The sequence below is a fragment of the Thamnophis sirtalis genome, unplaced genomic scaffold, assembly GCF_051295495.1.
Source record: "Thamnophis sirtalis isolate CommonGarterSnake01/CBP01778 unplaced genomic scaffold, rThaSir2_p1.2 scaffold_1, whole genome shotgun sequence".
In the NCBI taxonomy this organism is placed as follows: domain Eukaryota; kingdom Metazoa; phylum Chordata; class Lepidosauria; order Squamata; family Natricidae; genus Thamnophis; species Thamnophis sirtalis.
The window spans coordinates 20,381,390-20,397,169 of NW_028261381.1; the positions used below are offsets into that span (position 1 = coordinate 20,381,390).

General features: G+C 36.7%; 1 protein-coding gene across 1 annotated transcript in view; it reads left to right on the forward strand.

The window, feature by feature from the left end:
- The window catches only part of PDE11A (phosphodiesterase 11A), a 162,600-nt gene that overhangs the window by 67,419 nt on the left and 79,401 nt on the right, over positions 1-15,780 (forward strand). Inside the window, exons 3-6 of the mRNA XM_087708566.1 lie at positions 1,385-1,474; positions 6,381-6,521; positions 9,857-9,921; positions 13,834-13,972. Coding sequence (XP_087564692.1) covers positions 1,385-1,474; positions 6,381-6,521; positions 9,857-9,921; positions 13,834-13,972 — 435 coding nt within the window. The remainder of the gene's footprint in view (positions 1-1,384; positions 1,475-6,380; positions 6,522-9,856; positions 9,922-13,833; positions 13,973-15,780) is intronic.

Consider the following 15,780-nt stretch of genomic DNA (forward strand, 5'->3'; position numbering starts at 1 on the left):
AATAAAAAGATGATGTTCTAGATGTATCATTTTCATTTTTAACCCCTTCATTTGCTTTCCAGATCATGTTCTAAAATAAAGTTATACAAATGAAAAATGTCAAGTATTCAACTACAGTTTGGAAGTTTTTGTTGTGGAAATTTATATTCCAGATTAAAAGATGAAGACTAGAGCACTAATATTAGGTTTTTCCCTCCCATTTCATTTGGAAATGATTCTAAGCAATTTGCATGTGACATTTATATAAATAAAGTGAAAAGATACAAATTTTAGATGAAAAATAAGAATTATTGTTGAATTACTTTTTAGGTTTTTGACATTTATATAAATAAAGTGAAAAGATACAAATTTTAGATGAAAAATAAGAATTATTGTTGAATTACTTTTTAGGTTTTTTTGAGCATTATAAATGAAGGCTAGCAAATAACTAACTTTTACAACACAGTAGAGAGCTATTCTTCTTTCACCAGTCACAAAATTTGAAGCCATTCTTTTCATGGGAAAGAAGAGTCAAATCTCCTTCAAGTCAAGCTTAAAGTATTAGTATTCACTAGAGGTCTCCTGTCCAACCATTAAGTAAACCCAGTACTGCTTAGTTTCTGAGCCCAGATAAAATTGGCCAAGTTCTATTAAGAGTCGTGATGGTGCATGGGTTAAAGTGTAGTATTGCAGGTTAATTATGCCGATTGCCAGCAGTTCAATCCTGACTGGCTCAAGGTTCACTCAGACTTCCATTCTTCTGAGGTGGGTAAAATAAGGACCCAGTATTAAGTATTATTCCTTTTTTTTAGAATATAATTCTTTAGTATGCATTCTGGGTTTTTTGCTTTATTACAATAAAGGAATAGATTGTACCTGTATTTCTTCCTCCTCCTATTTCCCCTGCGACAATAATCCTCTGAGGTGAATTGGCTGAGAGAGTGATTGGCTAAAATCACCCAGCCATTTTTTAATGTCTAAGGTGGGATAGAACTCACTGTTTCCTAGTTTCTAGCCAGCATCTCAACCATTAAACAAACTGGCTTTCTTGCCAAAGTTCTCCCCTCTCCCATTGTGTAGGATCTGGGAGGCAGCCACGGTTCTAGCCCTAAGATTATGCATTTTAGGAGGAAGATTTTAAAAATCTCTTTAAAAATATGTGAGGGTTGCAAAACTGGGTACAGAAACAGGTGGCCCTGATTCTTCATCCAGTGAGATGGGGCAGGGTGGTGTTGGTGTTATGTCCTCTTATCCAGGATTTCTAATTTTTACTCTGCAAAGAGCTGTATAAGCAATTTTGATGTCAGACTCTAGCTGATATTCTGATATATCTTTTGTGAAGGTGAGATTGCTGATACACATGTAATTTCACAAAGAACATTTAATGTCTTTCTCTGTGTGCTAGGTAATGGAAATGTATCTTCCCTTCTGTGGTATTGCCATATCCAATGCTCAATTGTTTGCTGCTTCCAGGAAGGAGTATGATAGAAGCAGAGTAAGTCAGAATAACATGAATAACTATCATTAATATTATTTAATATGCTATCCATTTTATGATGTGATAAAAGAACAAGTGATGATTTGCATAACTATTTGCACAGTTACGGTACTTTATAGTTTCAGCAAAATGAACATAATTGACATTATTCCTAATTTGTATTTATATTTTAAGACTGCCATATATATTTTTATCCAAGTGGTTTGTACGGTTCTTTAAATTCAGTTGGGAAAAACTTGCTTTGAATCATACAGGAGCACAAATGTAGCACTCTGTTCAGCTTATTAAAGCAGCCACATTATTTTTCAAGATTGTGGTTGCTGCAGAGAGATTTCTGTTACAGCCGCATGATCCTGAAAATAGATCTGGCTGCATCAATAATGAGTTAGCATCTTTGTACACATTTCCCTGGGAATAAGCTATACTGAATTGTGTAATCTGCTTGTTTATACATATGAAGAAGTCTATAGAATGTTGTTTCCTATTTTCTCATTCTTCTCCTTACACCCAAATAATGTATTATCTTCCTTATGTTTTAATTGTTAGTATTTACAGAAATTCATTTCTACTTGTACTGTGCCAACACTTAAACTAAATAACGAACAATAACATTTTTTTTTCAAAATTTACAGTGCGTAACATAAGAGAATATAGTACATACTCAGAAATGCTCAGAAATGTCTCCCCTGCTCTTATGAAATTGATTGTAGCAGATATAAAATTTCTGGTCTTATTTTTTTTTTACATTTCAGATGCCTTGATTTCCCTTGTTTCTTTACCAGATGGATGATATTGGGGAGCACAGTGAGAAGCAGGGAGAATGGGGGGGGGGAACGCCTTCTAAAGTAATTTTCCTCATCCATTGGCTTTGCTATGCCTCATTCATGAAATTTATGTGGATTCAGTCATAGTCATGTTCATTTAGTTTAATCTTTCATTTTTTTCCCTCCACTGCTACTTGCCTCTATTTTTTGTTCCCCCCCCCCCAAAAAAAAGGAAAGGAAAGGAAAAAAACAATTGCAATAGTAATGTTAAGACGCATTATCCCAACTGCACTAATATATGCCCTGTCTTTAGGACTGGCGCTGTGCAAACCCAATTCTTATTTTTTCTGTTTACTTTAGAAGCTCAGTACCTATATCTTGGAAGGCTGATTTCCTTTTGGAATACTAACATAACTTGAGCTTTCATTAGTTGGTGAAAATAGTTCATACCACAATTCCAATAATGTGGGAACATAAAAAATAAATATATAGCTGGAAAAAAAAATCATCCCTAAATTTAAAGGAGAGGTAGCATTTTTCTTCTGCACATTTCTTTCACTTTGCAAAAGTTAATTTGTGCAAGGATACCAGAATGCAAGAGATTCTGAAAGAAGGAAGCCTTGATTATTAGACCTTATTTATACAGCTTTCATGAAAAGAAATTATTTTTACCCCCATTTTGGGGAGACTTCCTCACTCAAATTATTACTGTTATTCAAAGCAAACATTGGTAATTAGTATCCCTTCTGAAGTTAGCATGTACTTTCCCCCATATCCAATCCAAATAATAAGACTAATTGCTACAGTACCATATGATGATCATATTATGAATTGGGGGGAAATTGGCCTTGTATATTTTTCATTGTAATTTCTATCCTAGAAATTTTAATATTAGCCCGAGTACCATTCTTTAAAAGGCTTTAAAGATGATTCTAAAGAAAGCTTTTTAGAAATGAATACCCATAGCAAGCCTCTATATACTCTGGGGGAAAAAAACATAGTGTAACTTTTTGCACTCTAGATACTGCTGAAATCTAGGAAGTAGTAAGGAACACTTGGAATGTAGTTCAGAAGTATCTGTTACCCTTGGGGTTACATATTACCAGTGCAAGTAAGGAACCTTTACGTGTGTGTTTTTTCCTATCACTTTCTCCATGCTCAAATCTGGGAATCGGAAAGCTACACACACACACACACACATCTTGAATTACCCTTTTCTTGGAGCAATGTTTTGGTGTCTCTTAGGGTCCTTTCCAACTTTTACAAATTTATGGAGAACCCCAGAAAGCTCTTGTTTGGATGGGTTACACCGAGCCGGTTCCACCACAAAACCGCGGACGACAAAATCGCGCTCGATGAAAGCGCGTACGTGACGTCATCACAGCGCGACGAAAACATTGCGCTGTGAGCGGAAAATTTAAAATTAAAGCGAAAACCTTACCCTAACCCCCCCAAACCTAACCCTAAACCTAACCCTTAACCTAAACCTAACCCTAAACCTAACCCTTAACCTAACGCTAAACCTAACGCTAACCCTTAACCTAACGCTAAACCTAACCCTACCGCTTAACGTAAACCTAACCCTAACCCTTAACCTAACCCTAACCCTAAACCTAACCCTTACCTTTATGTGAATCGGCTTGCTTTAATTTAATTTAAATTTTAATTTAATTTATTTTTAAATGTTTTTCATCGCACTGCTGATGACGTCAGGTACGCGCTTTCGTCGAGCACGCTTTTGTCGTCTGCGGTTTTGACGGGTCACGCACCAAGCCGAGGTGGCGCAGTAGTTAAATGCAGCACTGTAGGCTACTTCAGCTGACTGCAGTTCTGCAGTTCGGCTGTTCAAATCTCACCGGCTCAGGGTTGACTCAGCCTTCCATCCTTCCGAGGTGGGTAAAATGAGGACCCGGATTGTTGTTGGGGGCAATATGCTGACTCTGTAAACCGCTTAGAGAGGGCTGAAAGCCCTATGAAGCGGTATATAAGTCTAACTGCTATTGCTATTGCCATTTTTACCATATTAAATATCTCATGATTGTTTGGTGGGATTTTAAGATAGTATTAATTTTTTTAACATCGGATATGAAATAATTGATTTTGATTTTATTTTGCTTAGAGGGTGTTGGCGGACACACACACAGCTGGGTTACACTTTAAGAAACACTGCCTTAAAGGAGTAAGAGAGCTAGGTCGTTTTCTGTGGAAACAGCTTTTAAAATAGCTATGTTGCTATATCAACTAACATATATTTTTGTGAAGTAGAGTCCACTGAACCTAAACTGACCACTGAGAATAACATTTTGCCTGCTTAAGTAGTGGACTTTAAAACACAAGAGCTTATATGATAATAAACCTATTAGGCATTAAAATGCACTTTTAAAATATCTAGTTTGCTAAAAGTTCACGCTCCTAATACCTTGAGTTTAATTTATTTCTTCTTCAACCTAAAAGTTGTCCTGTGTTACCATAAAACCATAACTAAATGAACATGGCAGATAGTTATCACTATGTTGACGTTTGTCTATGCACTAGGAAGACATGAGGAAGGGTAGACTTTCATTTTCCTTGGAGATACCATTTTGAAAATTGTATATCTCCTATAACAGTGTTTCTCAAGCATTCGCTGGCTGGGGAATTCTGGGAGTTGAAGTCCGGACATCTTCAAGTTGCCAAGGTTGAGAAACACTGTCCTATAATAATGAGATCACTTTTTTTTTTTAAAGGAGCATCCAGAAATTTCCCTTGCCTGTCCTCTTGTGTGACATGTCTCACCCTTTTTGCAGCCCTCAATCCCTCCATATGTATTAAGTGCAGAGCACGAATCCTAAAAGTAGATCTATCTGTCCAGTCACTTGCATTTGTATTAGTTCACCATTTTTTCCCTTTCATATTGTAGTCGGCAGTTCTGGGCCTAATCCTACCCTTGAAAGTACTACCAAAGGATTTTCTTTTTTAAAAGAAAATGTTCCTCTGCCACTCCTAGCACTTTTAGCATCTTTCTGTAAAAACGCTCTGCTGTTCTTCAGCTGGTGATTGCCCACTTCTGCCTTAATTAGTGCAGTATGAATAAGAGCAGAAATCGGCATCAGTACACTGTTCTGTATTCACACTGTGTCATGTTTGCATACTCCTTATTTTCTACAGCACTCTTAACTGAAATAAATCCCATGTAAAATGCATGGTATTGGTTTGCCTGAAATCTATTCAGCTTCACTACCATAATTATCAAAGCTATAATTCCGTATGAGAAAATATTCTTTTTTCTTTTCCACATAATTACTTTGAAACATTCAGAAAAAGCTATTCTGGGCTTTTTTTTCTCATTCTTTACTAATAGTTTTCAAGTTCACTTAATATCTACTTTATCTCAAAAATTTGGTAGACTGCCACTGAGAATTAATCTGTTATGTTATAATTTGCCCTGTGAAACACATAAATTAGATACCACAATCTGAAGCGAAGTAGCTGTGAGATTAATTAACGCTTTGTACCTCTACTTTCAAAATGTCATGAAAGAAAAAATAATGATCTCATGTTCAGCACCAGGTCACACAGGTTTGTATCAAGCTTCTTAACATGTGACTAGATCAGTGTTTTTCAACCACTGTGCCGCGGCACACTAGTGTGCCATGACATAGTGTAAGGTGTGCCGTGGGAGAATTACTTTATATATAGTCAATATAGGCACAGAGTTAAATTTTTTTAACATTTTCTAATGGTGGTGTGCCTCGTGATTTTTGTCATGAAAAAAGTGTGCCTTTGCACAAAAAAGGTTGAAAAACACTGGACTAGATGATCGTTTTTATTATCATTTTCTGAGGGTCATTATGATATGTCAAAATATTTTTGCTAGTTGTTACAGAAAGCTAATATTCCCTAGGACATTCCCTAGTCAGAAATAGTTTAAAAAATAGTTGAAATATATTCAAGTCTCTTACAGGGAAACTAAATTGAGAACATTCCATATGTAGATGTCCTATGGAATGACTGTGCATCTAAGTTTAATTTACAAGTAACCAGTATCCTAGAGTGTTAGTAACTGGTTCTTTTTACAGCTCTTTTTTGAAATATTACGCAATCATTTATTCATTACTTTTGGAAACCAATTGTGATCGATTTCCATCCCATGTATGAAGGCCTTGCTGGAGGTGGTTAATGATCTCTTTGAAGAACAGACAGACTTGGAGAAAATTGTGAAAAAAATTATGCATCGAGCCCAGAATCTACTCAAGTGTGAGCGTTGCTTGGTATTGCTTCTTGATGACATTGAATCACCAGTAAGTAGATATTTCACATTTTGAAAATTTTATGTAAGCGTCATGATGTTTGTATTTATTTATTCGGGCATGTACTTAAAATTTGTACGGTACTAGGTTTTTGGCTGACTAAGCTGAAAACAGTTAGCTAGTAAGGTGGAACAATTGTGAACAATTTGGATATTCAAAATACCAGATTTTGCTGAGAGAAAAGTCTGGAATGGGAGCGTAGATTCTTTTACGGTGGTTAGAATGCAATGTTGCAGGCTACTTCTGCTGACTACCGACTGCCTTCAATTTGGCAGATCAAATATCACAAGGCACAAGGTTGACTCAGCCTTTCATCCTTCCAAGGTTGATAAAATGAGGACTCGGATTGTTGGGGGCAATATTCTGACTCTGTAAACAGCTTAGAGGGGGCTATAAAGCACTGTGAAGTGGTATATAAGTCTAAGTGCTATTGCTATTAAGAAATATGAAATATAAACAAATAAATAAACATATAAATAAATAAATTCAGCAGAAGTAGAAATGGAATGAAGCGTTGCTCATTTTCTATTATACAGTCTAGGTTTGGGGGGTGATTTCACTTAACCCACCAAGCGATCATTTTTGTTCTGTCCACTCACCTTTAAAACGAGGAAGATGCTAAGTTCAACAGGGGAATGACTGAACATTTGCAGCTCTTCTGCAGTGTTAAATTAGAGAAAAAAATTAGCTTCTGATCATACATAGGGTGGTGTATTTGTTAAAACCTATGTTTTTAAAAATATTTTTGAAGACATTGTAGCTTATTATTCAATCCATTAGATCAGTATGGCTAATCTTAGTATCGTCACGTGCTGAAAGCGTGCAAACCCACAAACATAATACAATGTGTGTGCCCCTGCATGTCCTGTGCATGCATGTGCCCCATGTGCGCCCTGCCCCCATGCATACACATGCTTCCCTGTGCACTTGCGCCCCGCCCCCCTCGCCCATTTTTGGCTTCGAGGTTGGTACAAGAGGCTTTCCAGGGCCAAAAGAGGATGCGGGAGGAGGCATGAGGCCCCAAAATGCAAAGTGTGTCCCCCATGCATGTATGTGACCCCCGCTTGCACTCTGTCCTCGTGCATGTGTTGAAGACACCCAAAGACCACCAGGCCAGTGGGAGGCGCACTTGCATGCGCGATGGAGCTGGGCTGGGGTGACAACTGGGGTGCTCGCAGAGAGAGTTTTATGTGCCACCTGTGGCACGTGTACCATAGGTTCGCCATCACAGCATTCAATTCTTGACCTTTGAATATATATTCCACTGAAATTAATAGACAACCTTTGTTTTACTGAACTTTTGGAAAGGGTCATATTTAGACTGACCATACACTCTGTATTATAAAGTATACTCCTTTATTTTAGAAAGCCGTCCTTTAGATCTATTTATTTTTTTTGCTCTTGAGTTTTCCTTTGTTATAAATAATTTTGTTTTAATCCTTATGAACCTCTTTCAGATTTGCTTCTTTTTCAGAGTTGTCCTTTATTTTTTTGCCAGCAAATATGGTCAGTGTAGTCATAGTTCAATGTCACGATGTACATAACATTGCAGATTACAATTCCTAGCATATCTGAATAATTTTCTGATTGGTCCCTTAAGAACTACTTTAGATTAGTTTAAACAATATTGAATTTGATACACTGATAGTCTAACATTTGGGCTCCGACTCCAATTTATTTATATATTTGGCTCCACACTACACTAAACAATATAAAAAACAATTTAATAGAAACCAAGAAAGAAGACCAAAACAGCAAACCCCCAAACATTCCACCAGTAACTAACACCCTTCAAATGGTACACCAGCCACTCTAGCCCAAGACCTGGGAGAAAAGCCAGGCCTTTATAGGCCTTCGGCAAGCCTACAGGGTAGGAGTTTGAGTTTGAGTTTGAGTTTGAGTTTATTATTTATTGGCCGCCCTTTTCCCTGAGGGGACTCAGGGCGGCTTACAATTTATAGGGAAGGGGGGGGGTACAAGACAATGAAACAATAAACATGAAAACAGTGCAAGTAAAAATAAAACACAACATTCATCATTCAGGTGGGGGCAGGTTACGATCTTTATCCCCAGGTCTGACGGGATAGCCAGGTCTTGAGGGCTGTGCGGAAGGTCTGGAGGGTGGTGAGGGTACGAATCTCCACGGGGAGATCGTTCCAGAGGGTCGGAGCTACTACTGAAAAGGCTCTCCTCCGCGTAGTTGCCAGTCGGCACTGACTGGCAGATGGAACTCGGAGGAGGCCTAATCTGTGCGATCGAATAGGTCGCAGGGAGGTAATTGGCAGACATTCAGATCTGAGGGAATTTCATTCCACAAATGAAGGCAAATATATGTATCTCAGGATAATGTTGTAGGATCCAATCAGGGTCGGTGTACATATTCTGATGAGAGAGAAGTTCCCTGAAGATGAGTTCCAGCATAAGTCCAAAAGCTCAGAAGACTAAGCCTCTGGTCCGGTGACCAACCCAGATTGGATCCTACATTTTCATTCCAGGTAGCAGGCCCTGTGATAGAGAAATTGTGTTTCTTGGGTCCTGATAGATGACCTTGTTTAATTGAAAGAACCTGAAATGCACTAATATTGTCAGTTCAAATTGACCATGCAGGTACCATGGGACATACAGTAGGTGGCCCCTCTAATAAATAGGCCCTATGCAGTTTAAGGCTTTATAAGTTATAACCAGCACTTTGATTGCATGCAGAAGCAAACTGGTAACCAATACAGCTTGCAAAGACAAAGACATGTCACATAGACATATTGAGACATGCCCATAACTGTGCTTCCTTAGCTGTTTAAAGCTGCTATGTGGTCTTCAAGGCAGCCCCATGCAGCCCTAAATGTTCAGTCACTACTCCAAACTATAAAATATTTCACTTTTCACATTATTTGGAGGTCCTCAAGTAACAAAAACAATACTTAAAAATAAATTGGTGATCTTGAAATCATACTTTGGAATATTCTATTCTATTCATTACAGTTTTATCCCACCTTTATTACTTTATAAGTAACTCAAGGTGGCAGATGTACATAATATTCCTGAGGAGGGTTTTGCTGAGAGATTGACTCAAAATCACCCACCTGGCTTTTTTGCCAAATCCAGGACTAGACTCATGGTCTCCTGTTTTCTAGGCCAGATTAGTAATAATTTCACAGTTTATAAAGATTCAGTTAATTCTTTATTATGTAGATAGCATTAAAAGAATGTTTTATGCTTTGGGTACAAATTGGGCACGAATTTAATTTTTATAACATGATTATGTATTTTTCTAATGTTGTATAATAAATTTGCAATGTATGACATTTACACGTGTTTTATCTTGACAGGAAGTAAAATTTACCAAGTCCTTTGAATTGATGTCTCCAAAGTGCATTGCTGATTCAGAAAATAGGTTAGATTTTATTCTTTTATAATTAATCTTCTTTTTAGGAATAAACCTAGATTATAGGACAAAATTCTGTCTGTGAAAAGCTCTTTCAAGTTCACCTTCATTCTAGAAATCCAAATAAGAGGTCCTTTTATTTAATTAATTATTTGCACAATTTTTCATTTGTTACACCCATCTGTTATACTTTGCTTTAATTTTTGTTCTACTGTTGTAAAAGTATTATATATTTTTATGCCCTTAAGCTCAATATGTTGTAGAAGAGAAAATATTATTCTTCCTCAGATGGTATAATTGGTTGCATCTCTGTTATGTGGGAAACAGTTGCAAAACTGTGACATGATTATATGGAATGTTATTTTAGCATAATTAGCAGGCTAAAAGATTTGATTAAGTCTCCTTCTGCCAAGGGCATTCCATATGGACTTCATCCAGTTTATTAACCACATTCACGTTATTTAGCTTTTGCTGTATTGATAGGTTGATTGATGTGATTATTGAAGAGTGATACAGTCTTCTTCCTTTCAGCCAACTTTCGTGCATTTTTGGGTTATTTCTATTTTATTTTTAGCAGTGAACATATTATTTAGCTATACAAACATTTTCATGATTGTTTAAAACTTTGGGCTGTTTCTTCTCTCCCGCCACCCCACCCTTGCAGCTTAAATAGCGTATCTTAATGACAAGATGGGTACTAATTAAATAACCTCTTTAAAAAATAAAGGCAGGTTTTTAATACTTAAAATACTTAGTTGGCCATGTTATTATATAAGGTCTCTTTATCTCGTGCAGAACATATTGCAGGGAAAGCAGTGGGAAGAAATAAAGGCATGTTTAGCATAAAATAAAAGATGTAGATCTAGAGGTTCATTGAAACTTGGGAATTTTTGATATTGTTGTAATATGATGCTTGACTTATATAATTCCCAAGAACTTTTAGCATATACATTTTGTTCTAACTTTTACGTAGAAATAAAAGTCCAGAAATAAATTTGATATAGATACTGTTCTAGGGTTCAGCTGAACTGGGCCGAACTGGGAGCAACCCACCTCTAGTTGAAAATGAAAAATTTGCCTTGACCATGTAATTTCTCCCCTAGCCACCCTTTATTCCATGTGGCTCTTTATGTTTTCCTTAGCTTTTTCTCCAACAGAGATCCCAGCTGAATTCTAGCTAGATTTATTAGGGATTCTGATGTCTTCTAACTTTGGTTATTGTGATCTTTCTTGTATAGTTTGCAGAGGAAACATTTGCCATTCATGTTATTTCTACATTTCTTTAGTAATATGCAGTAATCCTTGAGTGTGTTATGTAGAGCAATCAACCATGAAAATAATTTTTTTTTGGGGGGGGGACAAATTTGGAGTCCTCTTTTACACGGTCTATAAAATGGAACATATATATAGAACATAATATATTTTGTTCTTAGTTATTCTTTCCTTTGTTTAGAGATTGTGAGGAAGAATTCAGGATAGAGAGAAGAGATGCCTAGAGAAAACTGGAAATGCATCTTTTATATTATTGTTGAGACTAGGTTTTGTTTTCCCTAATATTTTATTCAGGTATGGATTTCTGAGTTCTTTATTTGAAAAACAAGGGATACAATTTAGTTTATGATCTTGAGTTTATTGATGGGGCATTTAAAGGAAAAGTCAAATTCCATAAAGAAAACATCTCAGATCCAGCAAGTCTGACTAGAAATTGGCCTTGGTTTCATAGATCCTCAGTTTATAGTTGGATTTACTCCTTCTAGTCTGCCAGTCAAATCTTGCTGTTGTGAAATACAGCTGTATGAAATTCTATGAATTTCATTATCAGACAAGGCTCGAAAATGAGGTCCTGGCTTGCTCTTGCCTGTAAATTTATACCTCTCTGCCATCCTACCTTTCAACTCAACATATGCTGCACTATTGTAAAAGTGTACTTGATCTTTGCAGATCTCACTACTGCAGCATGATAAATATGGAGACAAATTCCTTTTCTTAGTAAGTTCTAGAGTTATAATTGATTTAAATAAAAATGAAGGATTGTAAAAAGAATATTAGTTTTACCAAGGGGAAAGAGAAAAAAAAGACCCTTCGTCAGTCAGTTTTGTATTAATATTTTGTAATAAAACAACGAATAGACAATATGAGAATAGGAAAGAAATATAAACTAATAAATGTATGTGTGTTCCAACAACAATCCTTGCCTCTGTGGAACTATGAGATCAGTACTGTTTTTCAACGAGATAAATAAAAAGGTGATACCAAGACAGAAAATAATTTAAAGAAGTCAAGAATAAGGGGGAAATAAGGCAAAGTAAACCTTTATTAGCTGGTTCCAATAAATCAAATTATCAGGATACAACATATTTGAGTCAGGACTAAAGACACCCCCGATGGCATTATATTTAGCCAAGGGTAAATAATAGCAAAAAGAGAAATAAAGGATTTGTTGTTGTTATTAGTTGTGAAGTCATGTCCGACCCATCGCGACTCCATGGATAAAGTTCCTCCAGGCCTTCCTGTCCTCTATCATATCCCGGAGTCCAAGCTCACATCCACTGCTTCGGTGACTCCATCCAGCCACCTCATTCTCTGTCGTCTCCTTCTTCTCTTGCCCTCAATCTTTCCCAGTATTAGGCTCTTCTCCATTGAGTCCTTTCTTCAGAAAAAAAAAACAAATTGTAAGTGCCTTCCCCCACCCGACAAAGGACAGATTGCTTTTGGAATGGACAGTTTCTTCCCTTGATGGTGACTAATCAACATTGCTGGGGAGATGTGTTTACCAAATACAAATGTTTCATGTAAATCATTCAAAGGTTTATTTCTAGTCTGGAAGAAATATGAGCTCCAAGATGAAATAAGTGGCAGGCAGAAAACAGATACCTCTGGACTCTAGAAAACTAGGCTTTTTAAGAGCAATAGAAGTGTGAGAGAGAGGAAATAAATCTTAAAACATAACCAACATTTAAGAATTTTACTTCAAGCTTTCTTGAGATATGTAACTGATTCGAGGGAATGAGTTATAGAGGCAGAATATTGTATCTGCTCTCTCGCATTGCAGTGGACAAGGATATACATTCAATTTTGCAGCTGCAACAATTGTTGGATGAACAGGCACAAAAATAGCCAAGGGATATGATTGAATCCTGGGAAACAGGCCCCTCCTCAGTCAACAGGAGTGCTGATTTACCACCAGCTTATCAAGTACTTGGGAGGCAAGGCCTTGGCAACAAAAGGAAACAACAGCCTTAATAAGCCAGCATCAGCACACCAATCAACATGTAAAAAGCCACACACAACAGGCACCATATAAATACCACACAGAATAGCCCAAATACACACTCTGCTAGAGAGACGTTCCCTGAGGATGGTCTCTGGCATGAGTCTGAAAGTTCGGAAGACTAAACCTTTGGTCCTGGTGACCGACCTAGATTGAATCCTGCAACGTTATCCTGGGATACGTCTATTCGCCTTAATTCCTGTATTTGGAAATCCCATAGTTATTATTATTTATTCACAATAATGTGAAGTCATTGCTGCTGGTTCTTTAGCTGGTGTTGGCCTTCATATGCAATGAGTTCTTTCCAAGAGCTGAGTTGTTGTATTTATTATTATTTATTGATTAGCCAATAAGACATATAGAAGAAGAAGAAGACAATGTGCTACAAAATAGAGTAAAAGGCATAACTAAAGGAAAACTCAAATCATTTCTCTATGCCACTCTAACCATTTCCCCCAGTTGTGTACAGATATAAATACCGAGAGCAAATGAATACAAGCTATCTGCCCATTTTTTTAATTATCTAAATACAATTAAGCTGCTTTGAAATTTTAAAGGTTACTCTGAAACAAGATGATGGTTTCTGTATATTAAAGTGGATCTTGAACCAATAGTGACTACATTCTTTCTTCCCTTGCTCTTTTTAACAGTTTCAGAGACAATCTGGAGAAACCATCAGCATCTTATTCAGACTGGCTAGTAAATAATAGCATTGCTGAACTTGTAGCTTCCACTGGCCTTCCAGTAAACAACAGTGATGCTTATCAAGATCCTCGCTTTGATGCAGAAGTAAGACATTTTTGACATCTAAATATCCCATTCCATATTCTTTTGATACTCAAAATTTTGGATAGCTGAATATAATGTACCTTTTATGATCTGATCACAGACATGGAAGAAATTACAAGTTTTATAGAAATATCCTCATGGTCAAGTCAAGACGGTGCCTATGACCACATGTTTGAAGCCACATCTCTTCTGCACATGTATTGAACTTCCACACATATTACATGGGATGGGGCTTCAATTGCATGGTCATTATTGCCTCTTGACCCTTTGGCCTCCCACCCATCCACAATACTTTTGCAGGTTTACCTTCTGAACGCCTTCTTTTCTCTATTTGATTTAGTCATTTTTTAGAATAAGCATTGGATCTTTGTATCGAAATAATTACCTGGTTCATTCAAATCAGTCTGTTAAAGTTTTGCTCCATTACACAGTTTCTTAGCCTTCAGTACTTTCTGGAAATATCAGATCACAATTGACAGTAGATGCCGCAAGTACCAATATTTCCTACACTTAATGGCATTCTTAATCCCTTTACTTTATTCAAAGAGCCCTAAAATAGTTTAGTTTGAGTGTTTTTGTGGGTGGGAGCCTGGCGCAGAATTAGGTGACAATTTACAGCAGTTCAAAGCTAAGAGAGCAAAAGTGATTGTGCTCAGAACAAAACATGCCTCTTTGCAATGTTTATTTCAAGTACGGAATACAATGTGTCTTTTTTATTTTTAAAGCAGACTTCTGGATGGTCTGTGAAGAGTCAGAATTTTGTTTCGCTTCTTCCAATTGGAATTGTTTCCCCTACTGCAATTCAAAATTCACTTTGAATTTTGCAGCTTGAGCCTATACATTGCTAGGGATTTGTAATGGATGATGTGAGAGACTGAGCTTTGGTGTGAAGTAGTAGCCCTTAGGGGCACAGGGGGAACTGAGGAAGCCATTCTGGGTTTGACTGTTGTAGGTGAGAGATGCTCCAAAGAGTGACGCTAGGAGTAAGTGCAAACAGTACTAATACAATTGCTTTCTTAAATTCAGGTGTAGTATGCACTATGCACAGTCTTGTGTGCTGGAGATATAGAAACTTAAGTAAGTGGATGAATTTGATTGATTCCTGGTTTCCCTGCAGAAGATACTACTTTCCCATTCCATAGCTGGAAAAAAATTCCAGCATTTTGCATCAGTCTGATAGTGCAGCAAAGATGCAGGGATAGGTTTAACCAAGGTCCATGTACCTTAGCTTGATCAACAAGCTTGGTCCGCAATCTTATGTTGCAGCATTGTTGATTTATCCACCCAATTGAGTATTGAGCATGGGGTGACATTTTTACAAAGTCTTCTGTTTATAGTAAGTCTGTCAAGAAATATCTCTAAAAGCCTTCATAATAGATTTTTTAAAATTATATTTGAAATATAAATGCTCAGAGCCATTTTACAGAGAAAACTGCTGGAGGTAATTAATTCAGCCGTTGAAAAAGTGTCATTAATGCCTAGGCAATACTTCCTGCCAACAGGCATGCTGAAATAAAGCATATAATATTCTTACTGAATGTAGAGTTACAATTTCACATATGCTCTTTCGATTAATATGTAATGCAGCTGATTAATTTTTGTTTTATATTTCCTTAAAGAGTGCATTAATAAAAATGCTGTCAACTTATTTAGAGAAAAAATATTGTTTGTTATGAGGCAGAAAAAGCAATAATTAATTCTTGATGGGATTTTTTAAATATTTAATCTCCAAAGTCAATTTTCAGGAAAAAATGATTATTGAAGACAAAATGTCTTTATTATTAAAATAACATCTCCTTAAAATACAA